Here is a 25,773-nt window from a genome sequence, read left to right as displayed (position 1 = left end):
AGAACTTTCACCTAACAACACTTATGAGCAATTTTATTCTTTGAACAAATTTCTAAATGTCATACCCCTGCAAAATACATAGGTGGGTTCTAATAAATTGACACTTATTGATCTACTTCAGATTTATGTCAAGTGTAAAAAAAATCTATTTTGCATTTAGCATCAGACTGGATGAGAATATCTAGGAAATGATTTCACCTAAACAGCAACAGACAATATCAGTCACAGAATAAAGCCTGATCATTTATCCCCATTATCTGAAGTTTGCAATTGTATTGGACTACGTTTTTGTACCTTGTATTTACTTGTGATTTTATTAGACAGAATATTCCCTGTGGACTTCTGAAACCTCAGCCTCAGGCAACTGACTGTGTGGAGTTTGCACATTCTCCCTGTGTCTGCGTGGGTTTCCTCCGGGTGCTCCGGTTTCCTCCCACAGTCCAAAGATGTGCAGGTCAGGTGAATTGGCCGTGCTAAATTGCCCGTAGTGTTAGGTAAGGGGTAGATGTAGGGGTATGGGTGGGTTGCACTTCGGCGGGGCGGTGTGGACTTGTTGGGCCGAAGGGCCTGTTTCCACACTGTAAGTAATCTAATCTAATCTAATCTAATCTAAAAAAAACCTGCTATCAGGTTCAAATGGGGATCAGACGTCTGCTGTGTGGGATAGAATTACTCAATGTGATTTAGATGGCAGAGGTGGGTTTGCCACCCATTGATAAGTGCCTCTCAAGGCTTGAGGGCTAACAGGAAGCCAGTTATCTTGAAAACAGTACAGAATATGGTAAGGGAGAAGGAGAAGGCACTTCAAAATGGTGGCATCCTCTCTGCAAACATTTCACGTTTAAAATATGCAATGACCTCTGCAGTCAGGCCACCATTGTGATGGGAGACCTGCTGCTGCACTTCAAGCAGACCAGGAGGCCTCTAAGTCTACCTGGCATATTGATTACTGGTCTGTTGTTTGGAGGTTGTTTCTCTGCAGCTGACCTGTCCCTCGCCACATGCAAGGACCCAGAGATTGACGCTGGCGCAGATAGGAGCTGGGAAATTGGCACACTGGTCGGTGATATGAAACTGCATGCCCACCTTTATTCCTAGCCGAAGAATGTGCTGAAAGCCCTGCTTGTTCTATCTGCCTGCCAGTTTATGTTGGGTTCAACTCCAATTGTTATAGCATTACATTGAAATGCATATCTATTAAGAAACATTTTCTGATTCAGAGCTTTCAATCAATTAATATTTTGGACTATTAGAGACAGTTCCTCCAGGAGAAAGAAAGTTTAATAGAGAACAGGAAATTTCACTAAAATATGTCAATTCCAAAGCTGCAGCAGGACTTTACAACATGCAGCTTAAGGATTCAAGGTAACTAGTTATTCTGGTGACATCAGCAGTGAAAAGATTAAAACCTATTTTAAACTGAGAGGCAGAGCAATGTAAAATACATCTGGTGATTTTCATTGATGTCAGCTTTTGGCCTTTCCAGACAGACATTATACAAAAGTAACAGCCCTCCACTTTTTCCTCTGTCTTCCAGGCTGCCCTCACTATATTTGGGATTGTTGGTGGTCCATTGCTTGGCTTGTTCCTGCTTGGCATGATATTCCCTTGTGCTAGTTCACTTGTAAGTACCTGACAGCCATCAGACACTGATGAAAGGGTGATGCCAAACTGAGGGGAAAATCTGGAATATGTGGAGGTCCAAAGAGATTTGGTAGACTGGGTACATCAATCATTAAAAATGACAAAAATGTACAGAAAATCAAGAACGCTAAAGAATACAAGGGATATGCCATGTTTCCACCTGAGAGAGCTTTGGATTGACGGCACCTGAAGAATGTTTGGAGGGATATATTAGCCTCAGGAGGAGTGAAGCTTTACTTTTCCAGATTAACTCCAAGAGTTAACTATAAGAAGAGATCACACAAACTGGTATTGTTTTCTCTGTAATTTAATAGATTAAGGGGTACTTGATTGAAGTTTTCATGAAAAAATGTGAATAGGGTAGGTGGAAAGAAACTGTTCCCGCTAGTTGGGGAGTTGGAATAAGGAGCATAGCCTAAACATTAGAGCTCAAACTTTCAGAAATGACACTAGAAAACACTGAAGGATGTAAAGTGTAATAGCTTGGATTTCTTCTCCACAAATGGCAACTGATGTTGGTTCAAGAGTAAATTTTAAAGATGGGATTCACTGAGAGAGTTTCATTAGATCAGCTGGTTAAAAGGATATGGGTCAAAGCTGATGAGATTTGGTCAGAGATTAGCTATGATCTCAACAAATGAAGTGAATTGAATTGAACTGAATTCAATTCAGTTTATTGTCACATGTATTCACTTGAGTACAGTGAAACGTTTACAAGTCGGCACTTACAATGCCATCTTAAGTGCAAAGGTACCTAGGTATAGAATCTTAGATACAAAGCAGAGAATAAGGAAAACAAAGTTAAGATGCTGGGTATTACAGTCTTTCTTACTAAAAAGCAGAAGAACAAGGAAACACAGTTAACAGTACAACACCACAGCCCAAAAGTGCCTGGTAATGCTGTGCTCGCACTCCCCACAAGAGCTAGACATTCTGCACTTCAGATTAATCTCAGCCACCCCTACCACATCGCCCCACACACCACACACCCACCCCACCCCATCCCGCCACCATGTGGGCAACACGTTCCCGCCACCTTGAAGCCTGTTCCAGCTACGTCTGCTGTCACAGGAAGTCTCTCCCAACTCTCATCGCTGCCGTGAGCTGCCTGCTCCAGCTCTTGCCATTAGCTGCCCCTGGATTGCCTGCTCCCTCTGTCACTGTCCCTGAGCTGCCTGCTCCCTCTGTCACTGCCCTTGAGCTGCCTGCTCCCTCTGTCACTGTCCTTGAGCTGCCTGCTCCGTCTATCACTGCCCTTGAGCTGCCTACTCCCACTGTCACTGTCCCTGAGCTGCCTGCTCCCACTGTCACTGTCCCTGAGCTGCCTGCTCCCTCTGTCACTGTCCCTGAGCTGCCTGCTCCCTCTGTCACTGCCCTTGAGCTGCCTGCTCCCTCTGTCACTGTCCCTGAGCTGCCTGCTCCCTCTGTCACTGCCCTTGAGCTGCCTGCTCCCACTGTCACTGCCCTTGAGCTGCCTGCTCCCTCTGTCACTGCTCCTAAGTGCCTGCTCCCACTGTCACTGTCCCTGAGCTGCCTGCTCCCACTGTCTCTGCCTCTGGACTGCCTGCTCCCACTGTCTCTGCCTCTGGACTGCCTGCTTGCACTGTCACTGCCCCTGAGATGCCTGCTCCCACTGTCTCTGGCCCTGAGCTGCCTGCTCCCAGTGTCATTGCCGGCCTTCTCGGCTGTCCACTCCTGCTCTGATCACCCAGAGCTGCCTATTCCCACCCTCGTTACCAGCCATACCGGGCAGCCTGCTCTCGTACTCCTCCACCCCCTGGCTGCTTCCGCGTTCCTCACTGAGAAGAAGCCGCAATGCCACTGACCACCAGAGTTCTGCCCACCCACACCAACCGCCTCACAGCCAACCACTCAAGGCCCCAGCCACTGCTGTCATCACCTCTGCAAACAAGCTCCCTCCGGATGATAAGTACAGAAAAACCAACAAAACGAGAAAAAAATTGAGAAAAGAAGAACAGAAAATAGACCCTTCGAAATATTTCAGGCAAGAGGAATGGGCAACATTCTACAGATAAATACCCCTAAAAGCAGGTGCCACATTAGCCACGAAAATCACTGTGACTATTTTTTTGCTTTTTTTTATCCTACTGACCACCAGCATTAAAACATCCTTTTTTTTAAATCCACAAAGAGATCAATTAGTGATTACTCATGGGCCTAGTAGGGATTATCACATCCCCATGCTAATGTGGCACCTGCTTTTAGGGGTATTTATCTGTAGAATGTTGCCCATTCCTCTTGCCTGAAATATTTCGAAGGGTCTATTTAGTTTACAATGATAGAGGCACAACCATTAGTGACTGAACAAGAGGTGGCTCTTGTATCTTGAACAAAGTGATATTGGTTAAGGTTTGTCTATTGGGCGGCAATTAAGGTGGACACTGGAAGCCACATTTATTACTGCTTAAGGCCCTGTTCTTTGCAGACAAAAAGTATGTAACAAAATAAGTTAAAGTCATTCCCTGGTTCATTTCTCAGGTCAATGCCTTGACTAGTCAGTGTCAAACTTCTTAAATTTAAATAAAGCTTGATAGTTAACTGTCAGCAATTATTAACTGATGCATTCTCATGGCAGCTCCTCTACCAATCAGACTCCTAATGCCAACAAATCAGTACTCTCCTCTCATATAGTTTAAATGGTCTTCCCACGACATTAGTATTTCTTGTAAATTGACTTGCTGGGTGCAAGAGAAGAAACTTCAACAAAATGTCTTTTCTGAGCAATACTCAAATGAGACAGACATTTGTGACTCAATTATGAGAAGACCTCTGCACCTGTACTTCACAAGATCCTAAGATGTTCAACCTTATGCTGATCCAAACTTGTATGAACCTTTAGACTGGCTTGAATTTAATGCAATGTCCAATATTAAACCTTTCAAAGCAATTACTCTACACAACACTTAAAACAGGCACTTTCGGATTTCAAAGCCAATTACCATAGTTTGAACTTGACTAGATGCTGTAGGCAGTTACAGGCGTAACACTCAAGTGATTAGATAGTTTGTTTTATGGGTTAACATCTTTAGGATTCACTAACTCAGGGTTAAGTTAGATAACCCCAAAAGCAGCTTGAGAATCATGTGAAATTACCCCACATCAGTCAAAGAGAATGCAGACAGCCAACTTTGTGCTGCTTGCTCAATGCAACGATGGCTCCAGGTTGCCAGGACTAACATGCATTAGCACTTACCAAGTGACATGCTGTCTATGATTTCACAACCCCAGCCCTTGATTTGAGTCTGGTGTGTGTGGCAGCGTGTGGCAACGTGATCACAGAGGGCATGCATATGCCTGTACTCTGCATGCATTAGCAGAGTGCGCAATATTGTTAACACTTAAAACTAACCTGCATGATTTAAATCTAACCTGCTCTAGCTAAATCTAGCCTACTTTGCTTAAATCCATCTTGCTCTCATCAAATGTAATCTACACTGTTTAAATTTAACCTGTTCTCATTCATTTTTTTCAAACCTATTTTTCTAATAAACATGTTCCGAGGTTACTGCACACCTCTAGAGCAGGTAGGACTTGAACCTAGGTCTTTCAGACTAGGGGCAGGGACACTAGCACTGTACTACAAGAGGGCCCCCAATTCCCATTAAGTCTAACTTGTATTACTTAAATCTAACCTGCACTGAATCAAAGAGTCATAGAACACAGAAAGAGACCCTTCGGTCCAACTTCTCCACACCAACCTGACATCCCAATCTGACTGAGTCCCATTTACCAGCATTTTGCCTATATCACTCTATTCATATACCCAACCAAACTGCTTAAATCTAATTTACACTATTTAAATCTCACCTGCATTACTTAAATCCAACCTGCGTCTCTTAAACAGAAGCAACACTGTAACTGCTGGAGGTGACAAGATCATTTTGATTGTACAAGAATCAAAGCAATGGCAAAGAGAGCATGAAAAAAAGTTTTCTAGTGCTGCAACGGAAACCTTCGAAGTGGAGATGCAAAAAGTCGATTTCTATTTCCACTTTAGAAACAAGACATGTTTTAGATAAAAAAAAGATAACTGGTGTTCAGTGGTTGTAATGCAGAAGGTAGTATAAAAAGTGTATGTTTTATCTTTAGTCACACATGGGACACTGATATTGCCGGCAGGCCAGTATTTGTATTTCCCATTCCTAGTTTCCCTTGAGAAGGTGGTGATGAGCTGCTTCCTTAAGCCACTACAATCTTTTCCTGAGGGACAGAATTCTAGGATTTTGATCCATTGATAATGAAGGCACAGCAATATATTTCTAAGTCACGATGGTAAGCAGCTTGGAGAGAAACTTGCAAGTGGTGGTGTTCCCATGCATCTGTTGCCCTTGTCCATCTAGATGGAAGTGGTCATGGGTTTGGAAGATGCTATCTAAGCATCTTTGGTGAATTTCTTCGCTGCGTCTTATAGGTAGTACACGTAGCTGCTCCTGAGCTTAACTGGTGGGGGGGAATGAATGCTTATGGATTTGATGCCAATCAAGTGGGCTACCATGTCCAGCTTCTTTCGTGGTTTCAAGCTTCTTTCGTGTTGCTGGAGCTGAACCTATCCAGGCAATTCCATAATACACCTGACTTGTGCCCTGTAGATGGTGTACAGACTTTGGGGAGTCAGGGGCTGTGTTACTAATTGTAGTTACTAGCATCTGAACTGCTCTTGTAGCTATTGTATTTATGTGATGAGTCCAGTTCAGTTTCTAGTCAATGATAACTGCCAAGATATTGATAGTGGGGGATTCATTGATGGCAACACCATTGAAAATCAAGAGGCAATGGTTAGATTGTTTCGTATTGGAAATAATCATGGCCTGGTATTTGTGTGACGATAATGTTACTTGCCACTTGTCAGCCCAAGTCTGGATATTATCCAAATCTTATTGCACCTGAACATGGACTACTTCAGTATCTGAGGAGTTGCAAATCGTGGTGAACATTGTGCAGTCATCAGCAAACATCTCCACTTCTCATGATGGAGGGAAGGTCATTGATGAAGCAGCTGAAGATGGTTGGGCAACCATGAGGAGCTCCTGCAGAGATGTCCTGGAGCTGAGATGACTGACCTCTGACAACTACAACCATCTTTCTATGTGCCAGGTATGATTCCAACCAGAGGAGAGTTTGGCCCATGATTTGCTAGAGCTCCTGATGTCACATCTTCTCAAATGCAGCCACTCTGTCACTTTCAACTCACCTCTGAAATTCAACTCTTTTGTTTATGTTTGAACCAGGTCAGTAATGAGGTCAGGAGCTGAGTGGCCCTGGCAGAATGTAAAACCGGGCATCAGTGAGCAGGTCATTGCTAAGTAGGTACTACTTGATAGCGCTGTTGATGTTACCTTCCTTCACTTTACTGATGGTTGAGAGTAGACTGATGGGGTGATAATTAGACGGGTTAAATTTGTCTTGGCTTTCTTTGTACAGGACATGCCTGGGCAATATTCCACATTGTCAGGTAGATTGGCTAATGGTGTGACAAGTTCTGCAGCACACATTTTCAATACTGTTGTGGAATGCTGTCAGGGTCCATTGCCTTTGCAATATCTAGTGCCTCCAACAATTTCTTGATATCAAATGAAGTGAATCAAATTGGCTGAAAACTGGCATCTGTGAAGCTGAGGACCAATGGAGAAGGCCAAGATGGATCATTCACTCAGAACCTCTGGCTGAAGATTGCTGCAACAGCTTCAGCTTTTTCATTTACACTGATGTGCTGGGCTCTTCCATCACTAACAATTGGGATTTGGTAGAGACTCCTCCTCCAGTGACTTGTTTAATTGTCTGCCATTATACATGATTGTATTGGCAGCTTAGATCTGATCTATTGGTTCTGGGATCACTTAGCTCCAACTATCATTTGCTGCTTATGCTGTTTGACATGTAAGTAGTCCTGTTTGTTAGCTTCACCAAGTTGACAGCTCATTTTTAAGTATGTGTGGTGTTGCTCCCGGTATGTCTCTGTACTCTCCATTGAACCATGGTTGACAATGATATTTGAGTGGGGGATAAGCCAGGTCAAATGGTACTTGTGATCACATGTATACCTGTGTGAACTTCCTTTTTTTAAAGGACATCATACTAATGACTGACTTAGAGTACTGATGTGTGTGTAGGCGGTAGTGATTCAGGGTCTACTTGATAATGAAATCTGGCTGATGGGAGAGACCATTGTAAAAGACATTGTAGATACTGATACCTGAATTGTTATACATTATATCGAGACTGTTACAAGGATGTTTGGACCCAAAGGCTGGCTTGATGCAATCCAGGATGACAGCTCTTGACAGTCCGTGGCTCCAAAAGCTTGATGGTGTCTGAGTGGCACAGCAAATGAAATGGATACTGAGGCCTCTCCTCAGCTTCCTTATCACTATCCTTACCAAAGGAAAGCTCTCAGTCCGGGATTTCATCCACAGCCAGAGCCTCACTCTCTGTAGTGCCAAGGCACAGCAGACGACTGCAATCTGTCACCCATGCTGAGGCAGATTGAAAGCACTACTTGGACTATCAAGGACCTAAATCTCATCTTGACTAGGCCTATTTCACCTAAGTCCTTATGATTCCTTGAAAGTCTATACCTCTTCTGCTCATTAAACCCATCAAAGCCTCCACCACTCCACTGTAAGATGATGTACAAAATGGACTGTGTCTAACAGTGTCAAATTATATGATCCAGGTTTAGAAGAAACATTTCCTATTCATAATATCCATATTATTAGGGAAAAGTCTAGGCAAAATTAATTGAATCTTTCCAACTTTAGGTTCAAGTTGAAATGAATTTTGCAAATGTTTGGCTTCCTTTGGGTTGAGATGGAATTTAGAATTTATTTTGAGGGTGTGGGGGTAAAACCCTCAGATCACAAGCAACAGGAGGGACCAGGGAGAGTGCTGATCTCAAGGTGGAAGCTGGAGGCTGACTTTGTAACTGTTTTACAATGCTGGTGTTAAACGTTCTCACTAAATCTGATAACTGTCTATTTGATCCCAGGGTGCACTATCTGGCCTTGCTGTCAGTTTCATATTGACACTGTGGATAGGAATCGGTGGACAAGTTTATCGACCACTACCTGACCAAACCCGACCACTAGTCCTCAATACAGCAGGATGCTTCTTTAACACCACTGACACTCCACAGCCAGTGACAGGAAGCCCCTGGACAACAATAAACCAAACTACAGAGATGACTTCCAGGTAAAGCAAGAAGAAATGTAGCCTTGAACAAAGTGTTCATGGATATTCATGTTCCTAAAGTGTAATAGTCTGGTTCTGCTGTGGAAATCATTTTGTTAAATTACATGTATCATTTTATCTTTCTTTCTCCTTGCATTAGATATTCTTCCTTCTCCTCCTTATTAAGGTTACATGTTTCTTAATTATTCTTAAAGTAACAACTGGATAAGTTATTTCAACAAATCCTATCCATACATTTGGCGTCTGGTTCACAGAGAATTGTCAATAAAATTTCTTACTTTCTTATGCTCTTTGAGCAGTTCACCAATAAAGCAAAATTATCAGGCAATGTGTTGGACCCTTTCACCACTGTCCCTGTGTAAGAGCCATCTACCTTCACCAGTGTGATCTAACACTATGATCTCTCAAATATCAGGTGGGGATTGCTTTGTTTTCAGATCACAGACAGGCTCTCATGAATGGAGCCATTTCACACATTCAGGAAAAGGGACAGGGTGCTGGAGAGACTGGGAATACTGGTAAGTGGTATCCACTGACAGAGAGGTTTCCCACTGGCCCCATTATCAAAGAGTGGAGGGGAGGGCAAGGAATGGTATATAATTAAGGAGGAAAAATAACACCAACATTTGACACAGGCTTGGAGCTCTGGTGGGCCTCAGCTTCACCACATGGTGTTATTCACTCAGTTTAGTAGCCACTATCCTTGGTCAAAGCACCAATTCTGCTGCGGCCTTATTTTTCAGTGCAAGAAGGGGGCTTCAGGTCCTAGCCCAATTTCAGCTCCTTTGCACAATCTTAACATGCTTAATAGGATGATGAAGAGTAGAGAAGATCTTCGAATATCGTACAAAACTCCTGCAAGAATGTTCTGGAACTGAAATGACTGACTTCCAACAACCACAGGCCTCTTCCTTCATGTCAGAAATGACAGCAACCAGCAGACAGATTTCCCACAATTCCCATCTAGTTTTGCTAGAGCTCCTTGATACCACACTCAGTGAAGTGCAGCCCTGGAGTCAAAGGCAGTCACATCCACCTCACCTTTAGTTGTTCAGCTTTTTTGTCCATGTTTGTAAAGAGGTTAGGAGCTGAGTGCCTGACGGAACCCAAACTGAACATGAGCGAACAGGTAATTCCTAAACAAGTGCACTGCAAAGCAAGTACTGCTTCATGGCACGATTGATGGCAATTTCCATCAGCTAACTGATGATTGAGAGTAGACCGGTGATGTGGCATTTGGCCAGGTTGGATTTATCCTGCTTTTTGTGTACAGGAAATACGTCAGAAACATGCAATCAACAAAGCTCTCAGCCTCATGGATAAATTATGATCACCCAGCTGCCCAATCAAGTTCTCCAGACAAATGGACCTCCTATACTCTCAGTTATCCAGACCACCAGAAGAGTCTATGATTTCTCATAGTGCACGAAGAGCAAATCAAGGGCCTGAGCTCCCAAGACACATCATAACTAAACAGTCTATGGACTGATGAAGAGCTTATGCCCAAAACATTGACTCTTCTGCTCCTCAGATGCTACCTGACCTGCTGTGTTTTTCCAGCGCCACATGTTTTGACTCTGATCTCCAGCATCTGCAATCTTCACTTTCTCATAGTCTATGGACCTATGCTTTTAACTTACCTTTACTCTGACTTAACTAGACAAGAGAAATGTTATTCTTGATTATGTTAAACAAGTAGAACCCCTCAACTCTATTAAATTTTTTTTTTGAAGTTCTAAATTACAAATTACTTTGTAATGTTCCTAAACTGTATTCATGGATGTTGAGTTAAGATCGGTCAGACAGAAATACTCACCAATGACCTACTTGGTCTCCTGAAACATCACACTCCAGTTTTGTTGAAGCAGTCCTGCTGCGGGTCTATCTGCTTCTGGAACTTCTCTGTTCCCTTTGACCCAACTGCCACTGCTCCAGACAGCCACACAGGTTCACCACGAGTCTATCTGCTTCTGGGTTCTCAGCTCACCAGCTCTTGTTGATTGCTTGTCTCAGGATCTTCATTTGACTCATTCTTCTTGGTAATGCTGACTACCTGTCTCAGGGTCCTCTAGATGATGCTGATTGCCTGATTTGGGGTCCTCATCTCTCTCACTCCCCTTCTGCAAAGTAGCAATATTACAGAGTTGAGTATTATCATGTCAATATCAGAACAATCTCTCAAACTTTTATTTATTCATGTATGGGACGGGAGCATTGCTGGTTAGGTCAGCATTTATTACCCATATCCATATCCTTGATAAGCTGGTGGTGAGTCATATTCACAAACTGTTGTGGTCCAAGTGCTGCCCTTGGTTACATATATCATCCCAAGGTGTGCTTTTGATCACATATCAACACCATCACAACCTCGGGCAAAAACAGTTCTCTCATGTGCTGCTAAATCACACTAGACTCCTTTATTCCAATAGAATTAGATTAGATTAGATTACTTACAGTGTGGAAACAGGCCCTTCGGCCCAACAAGTCCACATCGACCCGCCGAAGCGCAACCCACCCATACCCCTACATTTACCCCTTGCCTAACACTATGGGCAATTTAGCATGACCAATTCACCTGACCTGCACATCTTTGGACTGTGGGAGGAAACCGGAGCACCCGGAGGAAACCCACGCAGACACGGGGAGAATGTGCAAACTCCACACAGTCGCCTGAGGCGGGAATTGAACCCGGGTCTCTGGCGCTGTTAGGCAGCAGTGCTAACCACTGTGCCACCGTGCCACCCACATTTTACCCTCCATTAACCTGAAGTCATCCAAAACCCTGCTGCGTGTTTCTCAACTGACATCATCTCCAATTTACTTATCATCCCTCTAGTCACTGACCTGCACTGGCTCCCAGTCAATTCTCTTCCTTGTTTATAAACCTCGCTGTGGCCTCACACTTTCCTAACCGTGCAATCATCTCCAGCCTTGCAATCCTCTGAGGTCTCTACACTGCACCAGTTTTGGCCTTTTGAGCTTTCCTGATTTAAAATCAATCCACGATTGGTGGTTGTGCCATTAATTACTTAGGCTTAAAGATCTGAAATTTATTCCCTACAATTCACCCAATACTTATATAAATATAACTTGATGTGATACCATGATGGAAGAACACCCCCACTGATGTGAGGTAGGAAGTTCCATAACTTTGTCCCAGAGAAACTGAAAGAACAGCAGCATAGTTCCAAGTCAGGATGGAGTGTGGTTTCAATGGGAACCTGCAGGTGATGGTGTTCCCATGCATCTGCTGCCATTGTCTTTCTAGATGGAAGAGATCACAACTTTAGCAAGGAGCCTTGGCATGTTGCTGAGGTGCACAAATGGTACAATCGCCACTGTGTTGCTCGTAAGGCAGTGAACCCTGAAGATGGTGGATGGGTTGCAAATCAAGCAAACTGCTTTTTCTTGGATTGTGCTTAGATATGTGAATGTTTTTGGACCTGCACTCAGTCAGTCAAGTAAGGATATTCCAATACATTCCTAACCTGTCCCTTATAGATAGTGGGCAGGATCTGGGGAGTCTGAAGGTGAATTATTATATCTAAAGTTGTAGTATCAAAAACACCACTTTCAGAACAGAAGATTTAATTTTACCAGTGACATTTTCAATTCCTATAAATAATGATTCCTTCTGTGGCTACCAATTTGGTCATGAGCAGTGCTATCAGGTGATCATATCCATACTTAGCCAACATGCAGACTGAAGGAAGTTAGGTTTCTATCTCATCAGACTGGCTGGGATTTAAACCCAATTTCAAGATTTCAAGCAACAGTAAATTGACAGATTATTCTCCTCATTCTTACTGAGTTCCCCTTTACCAACAAATCTATTCAGTCTATTTCACAGCATAACACAACATGGTCTTTATTGTATGTCAACACCAATCTTGAAATATGTTCTCTTCTTCAATTTCAGACCAGTAATTGCAGACACTTTGTATTCAATCTCGTATCTTTACTTGAGCCCAATAGGAACTATGACTGTATTGGTCCTTGGTCTCATAATCAGTTTGCTGACAGGTTAGTGCTTTCTCTTACATTATCAAGTTTATTAGGCAAGGCAAGTAATAACATTGTTTTGAAGAGGCATAAAGAAGTATTGATATCAATTTCTATGCAATAAAAAAAATCAGATAGAGCCAAGATTCTCTTACACAACTCCGTCCAAATATAGCTGCCGTCCATTATGAATAGGAATGAGTTGTTGGGATCCACATTTTGCAGCAGATCCCTATAGGAATGAGCTAGGGAGAGAAACTTTGCAGCATATCCCTACGGCAATGTATTTGGGAGTTCACACTTTACAGTAGGTTCATGATGGTAATGAGTTTGGGATCCATTATCTGCAGCACATCACTACAGAGATACAATTTGGGGATCCAGACTTACAGCAGTGAGTTAGGGGAATCAAACTTTGCAGCAGATACCAATGGGAATGAGTTAGGAACCATACTTTGCAGCAGTCCTCTATGACAATGAGTTTGGGAGTCCACACTTTGCAGTAAATTCCCACAGGAACCAGATCAGGGATCCACACCTTGCACCAAATCCATAAGATCCTTATGGGAATGGGTTTGGGTACATACACGTTGCATCAGATCCTGGGAGCAATGAGTTTTGGAATTTGCACTTTGTAGCAGATCCCTATGGGAATGGGTTTGGGAATCCACACTTTGCAGCAGGTCCTGAAGGCAATGAGTTATGGGACCAAACTTTGTAGCAGATTTCTATGGAATAAGTTTGGGAATTAACACCTTATAGCAGATCAAGATTGGAATGAGCTTGGGATCCCACTTTTCAATAGATCCTCACAGGAGTGAGTTTGTGATAAATACCTTACCACAGATTCCTATGTGAACGGGGTTTAGGGTCGGCACTTTGCACCAGATCCCTACAGGAATGAGTATAGGGATCTACACTTTATGGCAGATCCCAAAGGGAATTACCATAGTAACGGGAATAGGACATTCAGGCTCCAAACCTGTTTCATCACTCAATAAGATCATGGATGATCTATGACTAAATTCCATATACTTGCTTTTGGCTCATATCCCTTAAAATCTGTGCTTAAGAACAGTTTATAAACCTCAGAATTAAAACTAATAACTGAACTCCCATCAACTGCCACTTGTGAAAGACAGTCCAAACACCTACCAACCTTAGTGTATTGGAGTTTCCTGATGTCTCATCTAAAATGCTCTGGCTATACTATACCCCCTAGTTCTGGAATCCCTAACCAGTGGAAATAATCTATCTTTAGACATCCTATCTTTTCCTGTTAATGTCTTAAAGACTAATTTAGATCATCCCGTAGCCTTCTAACTCCCAGAGAAAATAAAAGCTTTGTATAATCTCTCCTCCTAACAATCCCTGGAATCCAGGTTATCATTCTTGCAAACCTAAATTCTAATCTCTCCATAGTCAGTATATCTTTCCTAATGTGTGGTGTCCAGATTTGCTCACTATAATCCACATGGGACCTAATCAGGCTTTTCCACAGCTGAGTGAGCTTGAGATCTATACTTTTCAGCAGACTCATAATTTTATGAGTTACAGGATCTACACGTGACTCGTGGGGGCTCGCAGATCAGAAATACAACTTTCCTATTGATGTCAGTAGCCATTGAACACAACCCCACATTTAGTGGCTGCTGACATCAACAGCAAAGGTTTATTTCAGGCCCACAAGGTTTTGATCTCTGGAGGCGATGGGTCTTGAACCCAGGCCTCCAGGCCCTGAGGTAGGGACATCAAGAGCCGTCTAAAGCTTATGGCACCTGATATTCCCAGGAAGTCTCCCATACAGGTCCTAACCAAACCTGAATTTGTTAAGCATCCAAGATCAGTCATTTTGAGATCTGTGTGGCTATAAGTCCCGTTTGAACCCCACTAATAATGATGACTGTGATCAGCAGTTTGCTCTGAGGAGAATTAGTTCTGAAATAACATAGCATTTCTTCAATTACATTCAGAGCTGTTGTTCTTGTCATGTGATTGTTGTGCACTAAACCCGCTACTGATTCCCACAGGAGGGAAGAAGAACACGGTGGACGTGAAGCTCTTGTTCACATACAGGGATATGCTATGCCACACTTACCTTGCCAACAGAAGTGTTCACTCACAGGTACTTGATGAGAGTGATTGCACAGTTTAAATTGTGTTTTTTACTTTCATGGATGTTTTAAATCAAATTTGTTTGTTTAAAGTGTCTATTTTAACACAAGAAGCATCAGGAATAAGGGTAATGAAAATAGAGCATGGATCAGTAATGTTGTGGCCATTACGGAAACTTGGAGATCACAAGGGCAGGATTGGTTGTTGCATGTTCCAGGGTTTAGATATTTCAAAGAGAACAGGGAGGGAGGTAAAAGAGGTGGGGGAGTGGCATTACTAATCAGGGTTAGTATCACAGCTGCAGAAAGGAAAGGTCATTGAGGCTTGTCTGCTGAGTCATTATGAGTGGAAGTCAGAAACAGGAAAGGAGCAGTCACTTTATTGGGAGTTTTCTATAGACCGCCAAATAGCAACAGAGACACAGAGGAGCAGATTGGGAGACAGATTTTGGAAAAGTGCAGAATTAACAGGGTTGTTGTCATGGGTGACTTCAACTTCCCTAATATTGATTGGAACCTCCTTAGTGCAAATAGTTTGGATGGAGCAAATTTTGACAGGTGTGTTCAGAAAGGATTTCTGACTCAATATGTAGATAGGCCGACTAGAGGGGAGGCCATATTGGATTTGGTGCTTGGTAACAAATCAGGTCAGGTGTCAGATCTCTCAGTGGCGCAGCATTTCGGTGATAGTGATCACAGCTCCCTAACCTTTACTACAATCATGGAGAGGGGTCGGAGCAGATGGGATGGGTAAATATTTAATGGGGAGAGGGGGAATTACAATGGCAGGAACTATGGAGCATAAATTGGGAACAGTATTCTCAAGGATTTGCACGACAGTAATGTGGAGGTTGTTTAGGGAGCACTTTGTGCAAGTTCTGGATAGGTTTGTCCCATTGAGGCAAGGAAGGGGTGGTCAGGTGAAGGAACCTTGGATGACAAGAGATGTGGAACATCCAGTCAAGAGGAAGAAGGAAGCTTACTTAAGGTTGAAAAAGCAAGGATCAGACAGGGCTCTAGTGGGTTCAAAGGTAGCCAGGAAGGAATTGAAGAATGGACTTAGGAGAGCTAGAAGGGGTATGAAAAAGCCTTGGTGGGTAGGATTAAGGAAAACCCTAAGGCATTCTACAGTTATGTAAGAAACAAGAGGATGGCCAGAGTGAGGGTAGGACCAATCAGGAATAGTGGAGGAACCTGTGCCTAGAGTTGGAGTACGTAGGGGAGGTCCTTAATGAATTACTTTGCTTTACTATTCCCTATTGAGAGTGTCCTTGACGTTTCTGAGGACAGTGTGAAACAAAGCTGATACACTCAAACAGGTTGATGTTAAGAAGGAGGGTGTGCTAGAAATTTTGAAAACTATGAGGATTGTTAAGTCCCCTATGCCAGACAGGATATAGAATAGACAATAGGTGCAAAGTAGGCCATTCGGCCCTTCAAGCCAGCACCACCATTCATTATGATCATGACTGATCATCCACAATCAGTATCCTGTTCCTGCCTTATCCCCATAACCCTTGATTCCACTATCTTTAAGTGCTCTATCCATCTCTTCCTTGAAACTATCCAAAGACTTGGGGCAGAGCATTCCATATACCCACCACTCTCTAGGTGAAGAAGTTTCTCCTCAACTCTGTTCTAAATGGCCTACCCCTCTTTTTAAACTGTGTCTTCCGGTTCTGGACTCACCCATCACCAGAAACATGCTTCCTAGTTCCAGAGTATCCAATCCTTTAATAATCTTATATGTCTCAGTCAGATCCCCTCTCATCCTTCTAAACTCAAGGGTATAGAAGCCCAGTCACTTCAATCTTTCAACATATGATAGTCCCGCCATTCCAGGAGTTGACCTCATTGCACTCCCTCAATAGCTAGAATGTCCTTCCTCAAATGTGGAGCCCAAAACTGCACACAATACTCCAGGTGCAGTCTCACCAGCGCCCTGTATAGCTGCAGAAGGACCTCTTTGCTCCTATACTCAATTCCTCTTGTTATAAAGGCTAGCATGCCATTAGCTTTCTTCACTACCTGCTGTACCTGCTTGCTTGCTTTCATTGACTTTCATACCCAAGGTTACTAAAGAAAGCAAGGAAAGAGATTGCTGTGTGCCTTTGGCGATGATCTTTGTGTCCTCACTGTTCACTGGAGTAGTGTTCGGTGATTGGAGAGTGGCAAATGTTAATCCCTTGTTCAAGAAAGGGAATAGGGATAACCCTGGGAATTACAGACCAGTCAGTCTTATGTCGGTGGAGGGCAAATTATTGGAGAGGTTTCTGAGAGACAGAATTTATGATTATTTGGATAACGATAGTTTGATTAAAGAGAGTCAGCATGGCTTTGTGAGGGGCAGGTCATGCCTCACAAGCCTTACTGAATTCTTTGAGGATGTGACAAAACGCACTGATGAAGGGAGAGCAGTGGGTGTGATGTGTATGTATTCTAGCAAGGAGTTTGAAAAGGTTCCCCATCATAGGTTCTTTCGAAAAGGAGGCATGGCATACGGGGAAATTTGGCTGTCTGGATACAGAATTGTTTGGTCTGTAGAAGACAGAGGGTGGTGGTAGATGGAAAGTATTCAGCCTGGAGCTTGGTGACCAGTGGAGTTCCATAAAGATCTGTTCTGGGAATTCTGCGTTTTGTGATTTTTACAAAAGACTTGGACGAAGAAGTGGAAGGATGGGATAGTAAGTTAGCCAATGGCACAAAGGTTGGTGGAGTTGTGGATAGTGTGGAGGGCTGTTGTAGGTTGCAAAGGAACATTGGCACGATATAGAGCTGGGCTGAGAAGTGGCAGATGGAGTTCAACCTGGAGAAATGTGAAGTGATTCACTTTGGAAGGTCAAACTTGAATGCAGATTATAGGGTTAAAAGCAGGATTCTTGGCAGTGTGGAGGAACAGAGGAATCTTGGGGTCCACATGCATAGATCCCTCAAAGATGCCACCCAAGTTGATAAGGTTGTTAAGAAGGTGTACGGTATGTTGGCTTTCATTAGTGCGAGATTGACTTTAAAAGCTGCCAGGTTATGCTGCAGTTCTAAAGAGTCCTGGTGAGACCACACTTGGAATATTGTGTTCAGTTCTGTTCTCCTCATTAGGAAGGATGTGGAAGCTTTAGAGAGGGTGCAGAGGAGATTTATCAGGATGCAGCCTGGACTAGGGGGCATGTCTTATGAAGAAAGGTTGAGGGAGCTTGGATTTTTCTCATTGGAGCAAGAAAGATGAGAGGTGACTTGATAGAGGTGTACATTTTGATGAGAGGCATAGATAGAGTGGATAGCCAGAGACTTTTTCCCAGGGCAGAAATGGCTATCATGAGGGGGCATAACTTTAAGATGATTGGAGGAAGGGTTAGGGGAGATGTCAGAGGTAGATTCTTTACACATAGAGTGGTGGGTGCATGGAATGCACCGCCAGCAGTGGTGATTGAGTCAGGTACTTTAGGGACATTAAGTGACACTTGGATAGGCACATGGATGACTGTAAAGTGAAAGGTCTGTAGGTTAGTTTGATCTTAGAGTAGGATAAAAAGTCGGCACAACATCGAGGGCCAAAGGGCCTGTACTGTTCTATGTTCTAAATTAGAAATTCTTTCATGTTTTGTGTCACATAACTGTGCTCCTGCTTTTCCGCCAGTTATAACACAGCATGGTCAGAAGTGGCATTCAGGTGAAGGACTGGGAATGGGGCATTGTAGGTAACTTTCAAGCTGTAAGTGAACAGACTAATGCATAGAGTAAATTACTAAACTCCTCATAGCAAACAATTACAAGATACTCCACATGCTGCTGGTGGTGTGTTAAATCCAATTTTCAAGCAAAATTCGCCAGTCGGTCCTATGTTTAAAAAGATCTTCATTCTCCAAAACTGATATCTTTAGTAAATCTCCCCAGCTGTATGAGTTTCAGTTTGTCCCTTCCTGGCTGAACAGGAACCAGAAAATCTCTGTGCCTGAGTATTGAGCTGCACATCTGGGGACACAAGGCTTTCCAATAACACCAACTCAGAATTCAGGGTGTGGCTGAAAAGCAATTCACTGTTATTTTCCAAATGGTGCATCAGCAAAATTAGCAAAGTTGGTGTCCTCCACTAGCTAATCAAATGTTGAGTGGGGTGACTACTTCCCATCTGCAATCAGTCCCAGGCCAGAGATCTGCTGCCTCGGGATACTCCAGGATATTTAGAGGACAGCCACAAGACTGGAAAAACTTGGCTTTTCTGCCGAGAAATGAGAGAGGGGTTCTCACTAAATGATGTATTAACTAGTTAGAAATTAACTGTTATGTTACTATAGCCAGAATACAGCTCCAAACAAAATCATAATAATAGGACAATGAGACATCAACTCAAATTGTGAACTCACTTTACCTATGAGGATTGTACAACACATGAAATGAACTGTGGACACAAAATAACTGGAATGCAAAACAGTAGGGCTGACAGTGAGAACTTGTTTGGGTGAGTAGGCTATCTGATTTGATACAAATACAGAGGCCAAGGGACCTTCCTTACTTAAAATTATCATGTGATCTGAGACATTGAGATGTCTCCTAGGTGGGATAAAGTGTCCAGTCTTCTGCAATCCGAGAGGATAAGCTACCCTCTGGACAAATTAGGGATGGACAATAAATGCTGGCCAGCAACACCCACATCCTGAGAATGAATACAAGAACTGGCTCCAGAATGAATGTGATGGAGCTGCAATAGCACCATGTACCCAGCTGCTGAGAACACAAATGAATGATTTCTGGTGCTCCCACCCAAAGTGGTACTGCAGATTGTTCTGCAAACTGAAATATCGCATGTTATTTTTAAACAATCTGTCTCAGACATGCTGTGACACAAACTGGATCAGGTGAGACTTGAACCCAGACCCAGATGAAGGGACAGTACCACTGCACTACAAAAGCCCTGAACTGAAAATTTTATTTCCTTATATAGATATTTCACCAGAGCTTCACTGAAAAAATCAGTTGCACTGACATCGCAGTTAGTCAGTTGAGAGAAGAATGTAAGGATGTTACTGGCTACATATATTCGCGGGTTCAGATTCCTATACACAAAACTAGATGGCACATTTGCTTCTGAAAGACTTGAATTGAAACTGTATGTGCTGGAATGACTCTTGATGTTGTTCATTTCGACACCCTTCCTCTCTTTACCCACAGAATACGATTACCAAGGATGAGCTGGAAGGACCAGCTGACACAGGAAAGGTCAACCCCACATTCACTGAACAGGAACTCAACAATCCTGAGAAGCAGGATCATATTATATCTACAACATATTTATAGTTAGCATGTGGACTTTCTTGGATAAAAGTACAGTGAACAATTCATCAGGCTTTGGAGATGTCTAACACAATGGCTTATGTCTGTGTAAAATTGTCCTGTACATTATTTCAAAGATCACAGGACAATAAATAACTCAGGCCCCTTCCCTCCCCTCCCAGTACTACTATTTCTGAACTGCAGTGTAAATGGATCGATTTTTATATTGCACTTCCAGTCAAATCAAACTAGCAGCAGCTGCTCTAGTACTTCTTCCAGACATTAGCTTTAAACATTCTAATGTCTGCAAAAACTCAGCAAATCTGGCAGCATCTATAAAGGGAGCAGATTTAATATTTCAGGTCTAGTGATCCTTCTTCTCTGACCTGAAACATTAACTCTGCTTTCTCTTCACAGATGCTGCTAGACCTGCTGAGTTTGCCGAGCAATTTCTGACTTCCAGCATCCACTGTTCTTTGTTTTTTTTTAATCTAATGTTTCTGTTTGAGCAGTAAAAATATTTATGAGGGCATCGTGACAGAAATTTGGCCTACAGTTCTGAGAGCAATTGGCTATCTGACTAAAACTTCTGCTCAAAATTGTTTAGCTTTTAAAAGTGTTTGCATACTGGCTAACATAAACTCTACTAATCAGTGCAATCCAGCAGAATTTTAGAGCTAATTAAACATTTACTTAAGCACTTTAAAAAATGCCCATTAGTGTTCTTAGAGTTTAAAAATGTCTTAATTTTTACCATTCTAAAAGTCTACAAGTGTAATTAATTTGATCAGGGCCCATAAGAAATAGGAACAGCAGTAAGTCATTTGGCCTCTCAAGCCTGCTTCACTATTCAATAGAATCATGGCTGATCTGACATTCCTCACATCCAACCTCGCTAACTCTTGCTTCCCCTTCTGATCAAGAATCTATTTCAGCCTTAAATACACACAAGGACTCTGCACCAACAGCTCTTTGTACAAGGAGTTCCAAAGACTCTCAACCATCTCAAGAGAAGAAATATTAACTGTTTACCCATTTAGTTAAGCTATGGGATATGATCAGGTCAGTGGATAGGGTCATTTTATAGCATGGCACTTTCTTAAATGTATACAAAAGATCCCAGAAATTATGATTTATGTTGGATATAATTTCTGCAGGAAATTCTTCAAGCTCTTCCGCTTATTGTCAGATTTCTGATGAATTGTATGTTACAACTGCAACTGTATTTCAAAAGAACTTAATTGACAGCAAAGCGTGTTGAGACCTCCAGTTACTGTAAAAATTTCTATATAAATTCAAATCTTCCTTTTCCAAAAGACCAAGAACAATATAAAGGAAATTCTGGTGAAGTGCTTTGTTTTTTAAACTGATGCATTACTTGGGCCAGTATCAACATCTACTCCTATAAACAACTCTCATTCTTTTTCTCCAAGTGACTGTGACAAAATCCCAAAACCAAACTGAGAACTTGGGACTTATTCCAAAGTACTGATGAATAAATTACAGCTCATGCCATATTTGTTTGGAGTGGAGGGATTGACAGAGACTGCTGACTGCAGATCAGGAAAGTTTCACATTCTCGAGTGACTTCAATCAAACTCAGAGTCAAAGAGATGTACAGCATAGAAATTGACCCTTTGGTCCAACTCATCAATGCTGACCTGATATCCTAAATTAATGTAGTCCCATTAGTCAGCACTCGGCCCATATCCCTCTAAACTCTTCCTATTCATATACCCATCCAGATGCCTTTTAAATGTTGTAATCGTACCAGCCTCCACCACTTCCTCTGGCAGTTCATTCCATACATGCACCACCCTCTGTGTGAAAACATTGACCCTTAGGTCCCTTTTTAATCTTTCCCCTCTCACCCTAAACCTAATCCCTCTAGTTCTGGACTCCCCCACCTCAGGGAAAAGACCTTCTCTATTTATTCTATCCATGCCCCTTGTGATTTTATAAACCTCTTTAAGGTCACCCCTCAGCCTCTGATGCTCCAGGGAAAGCACTGGGACAACTTTGTACAGCTTCTAGCTCTCTGTCCAGATGTTGCCAGCAGTACATTGGCTTTATGAGAGTGACTGCTATGAACATTTCCCCGTGTAATAAATTAAGGCCCATGCCTCTCCCAGCCAGACTCACTATGCTTCCCATCCATCACTAGTTACTCACTGATCATCTTTCGCTGGTTACTCATTGATCAACAAATCACTGGTTATTTTCTGATCACCTTCATTGGTTATTCACTAATCATTTGTAACTAGTTACTCATTGATCTCCCATCACTGATCAATCACTCATCATCTGTTCGCCAACCTGGGAATTTGTGTTGCAGACATTTCGTCCCCTGTCTAGGTGACATCCTCAGTGCTTGGGAGCCTCCTGTGAAGCGCTTCTGTGATCTTTCCTCCGGCATTTATAGTGGTTTGTACCTGCTGCTTCCGGTTGTCAGTTCCAGCTGTCCGCTGCAGTGGTCAGTATATTGGGTCCAGATCGATGTGCTTATTGATTGAATCTGTGGATGAATGCCATGCCTCTAGGAATTCCCTGGCTGTTCTCTGTTTGGCTTGTCCTAAAATAGTAGTGTTGCCCCAGTCAAACTCATGTTGCTTGTCATCTGCGTGTGTGGCTACTAAGGATAGCTGGTAGTGTTGTTTCGTGGCTAGTTGGTGTTCATGGATGCGGATCATTAGCTGTCTTCCTGTTTGTCCTATGTAGTGTTTTGTGCAGTTTTGACTGGGGACAAAATGTCTGCAACACAAATTCCCAGCTCGGCGAACAGAACCACAACAACGAGCACCCGAGCTACAAATCTTCTCACAAACTTTGAACTCATCATCCTTCAGTACTTACTCTCTTCTCAGCTGTCATTGTTTACTCCTGATCATCCTTCACTGATCATTGATTATTCTTCACTGGTTATTCTTGCATCATCCTTCACCAGTTCTCAGTGATCACCCTTCACACGTTACTCATTGACTCTTTCTATTTTAGGATTCCTACCCTTTTAGTCATAAACAGATTGGTGAAATAGGCTCTTCTTGAACAGCCCCAAATCTGTTGTGTATGTAGGTTTTCCTCACAGATTGAGCCCTTAAAGCTGCAATAATGTCTTACTTTTATTGTCTTTCATAAAACAAAACGTCTCAAGGTGTTTCATTGACCTAACTGCGAGACAAAGAAGCAAATGTGCAGCATGCCAGTGGTTGTGAGAAACATTATTGTACCAAGGAGACATTTCACTGGGGGGTTTATTTTTAAACTGGTAAATGTATCATTAATTACAAGTTCTCTTGTGATTATGTGACAAACTTAAAAGGTTGTCCAATGATATTTATCTGGTGTGTGTTGCTGATATATTTTCCATTGAAAGCAACTTGCAAGTTCCATATGCAATGGCAACCTCCTCAAATTGGGCTCAATGGTTTTCTGACCTGTGCCAGAGGCAGTCTCACAGGGGAAATTGCATTGATTTGCTTGGTAACTCGAAAGTACAGACAGCAGGCTGCAGTGCAAACTGCCACTGCTCAAACTATATGCTTGTTTAGATCTGTATCCGCTGTCTCACCCTGAATCCTGCATACTCCTAGTGCACAATGTAATCTGTGCCAAATGAGTAAATCGCTCAAATGTTCAAAATTCACTTTATGTCTTCCTGGCTCACAATGTGCGACTGTACCAATATCGTAAAAATGATTTTAGATTCAAATGAGCTGCTTCACAATTGTCTATATCTTCACATAGCTGGACATCAGAATATACAATCAACTTAGCTGCTGATTTACAGTGGCACAAATTATTTCCCTTCCAATGTTTTACAGCTAAATATTTTAACCAATTTCAATATTCAGGCAATTGAGTTAAGACCCAAATTTCTATTGCTTAATGGTAAGCATAACTTGAACAAATCTGAGTCAGCACCTAGCAACAGTCTTGATGAGTTGCAATACATTATCTGTTGTGAAGCTGAAAATACGCATGTTCACTTTAAAATAGGAAGTGTTTTCTGAATATTGAAGTAAACATAAAGTGCAGGCTCAGCTGCTCAATTGAAAAAGCTGGGAGATGAGCTGTTCCAAAATAGAATCATGGAGCAAATGGCTGTTAATTGGATACCTGAGTTTTAGTTGCTGTTTTGACAGTAGTTCAAATTTAACCAATTAGTATAAATTATGCCCAGGATACCAAAGCCAATGGAATTTGAATTTTATTGTTTTGACACCTAGAAACCAATGGAAATATAAGAATTTAATGTGTCATTTGGGATATATAAACTTGGCATTTTGAAAATTAGGGAGAGAGCAACTGCCATAGAGCTAACAATTTCACATCTTGCTGTTAAAGAAATTAGAAAACACTCAATGAAAGGTACCTTTTCATGTAAAACATTCTCGCAGTAAAAAAGATCAGCAGACAGAAGGTTGAAGACCACAGAGAAGACAAAGACTGTGTGGTCTTGAGATTCAGTTAATGTAATGTTTTATAAATGTGTTTTTGGAACAGCATATTTTTTATAGAATTTGGGTCAGCCAATGTGTAGTTAAGAAAAAGGGGATGTCGATTTGTGAATAGCTTTTGTTTAATGTTCACTATTAAAGTTAGGAAAATAAATTATTATTTTTCTTTATAAGTGGAAGTTAGAAGTTCTTTGTCACTCACATTTTAACAGATTACGAAGCGAGACGAGCTTTTCTGAATGTTTGATTTTAATTAACAGAAGGGTTTGACCTCCATGTCGAAACAGTTTGGGGGCTCGTCGTCCGGGATTCAGATTTGAACAGATTTGGGGTACGAAAGATCCCAGCAGATTTAAATACTTGGTGATTCGTATTCTATATCTTTAAGTAAAACTTAACTGAGAAAATTTGTTTAATTTCAGTTACTTGTAGTTGGTTAAAATAACAGTGAGGGAAATGGCTCTTAACATTGCTAAAAAAGGTTTTGGGGTTTGAACATGCTTCCCAAAATTGCCAAGAAAGTTTAGAAAGACAGAGGAAGGACACACGTTTAGAATTAGCAAACAGGTTAGAATTGGGTTTCACCAGAAATAAAAGGAAAGCTGAAATTGTAATGGAGTTGATCAAGCTCTTAGGTATATCAGGGAAACAGACAAGTGCAGTGGAGTTAGAAAAACTTAAATTGCAAATGAGGCAACTGAAGTTAGAAGATAAAGAAAGGGAGAAAAGATTCTTAGCTGAGCAGAAAGAGAAAGAGAGAGAAAAGAAAGAGAAAGGGAGAGAGAATTGAAACTTCAGAAGTTGTGAATTAGTCAGAAAAGTCAAGTTAACATGATGGAGAATGAAGGGAGAAGGTAGGGATGTATACAAATATGTTAAAACATTGCCACATTTCGGTGAGAAAGTTGTCAAAGCCATTTTTATTTCATTTGAAAAATGGCTAGGCAAATGGGGTGGCCAGAGAACTTATGGGTAATGTCAGTTCAGGCAGAGCTAGTGAGGTATTTGCAGTGCTGTCAGATGAGGGGACAAGAGATGATGCAGATGTCAAACAGGCTATTTTGACAGTTTATGAATTG

The 25,773-nt window shown here is 42.0% G+C and overlaps 1 protein-coding gene across 1 annotated transcript in view; it reads left to right on the top strand.

Moving 5' to 3' along the window:
* The window catches only part of LOC140467220 (sodium-coupled monocarboxylate transporter 1-like), a 102,942-nt gene extending 78,079 nt beyond the window's left edge, over nt 1-24,863 (top strand). Inside the window, exons 11-15 of the mRNA XM_072563443.1 lie at nt 1,538-1,624; nt 8,651-8,853; nt 12,773-12,876; nt 14,886-14,980; nt 20,136-24,863. Coding sequence (XP_072419544.1) covers nt 1,538-1,624; nt 8,651-8,853; nt 12,773-12,876; nt 14,886-14,980; nt 20,136-20,261 — 615 coding nt within the window. The 3' untranslated portion in view covers nt 20,262-24,863. The remainder of the gene's footprint in view (nt 1-1,537; nt 1,625-8,650; nt 8,854-12,772; nt 12,877-14,885; nt 14,981-20,135) is intronic.
* Nucleotides 24,864-25,773: the final 910 nt, after the last annotated feature.

The sequence above is a fragment of the Chiloscyllium punctatum genome, chromosome 45, assembly GCF_047496795.1.
Source record: "Chiloscyllium punctatum isolate Juve2018m chromosome 45, sChiPun1.3, whole genome shotgun sequence".
In the NCBI taxonomy this organism is placed as follows: Eukaryota; Metazoa; Chordata; class Chondrichthyes; order Orectolobiformes; family Hemiscylliidae; genus Chiloscyllium; species Chiloscyllium punctatum.
Note: the sequence above shows the minus strand (reverse complement) of the source record. Positions and strands in the feature narration are given on the sequence as shown.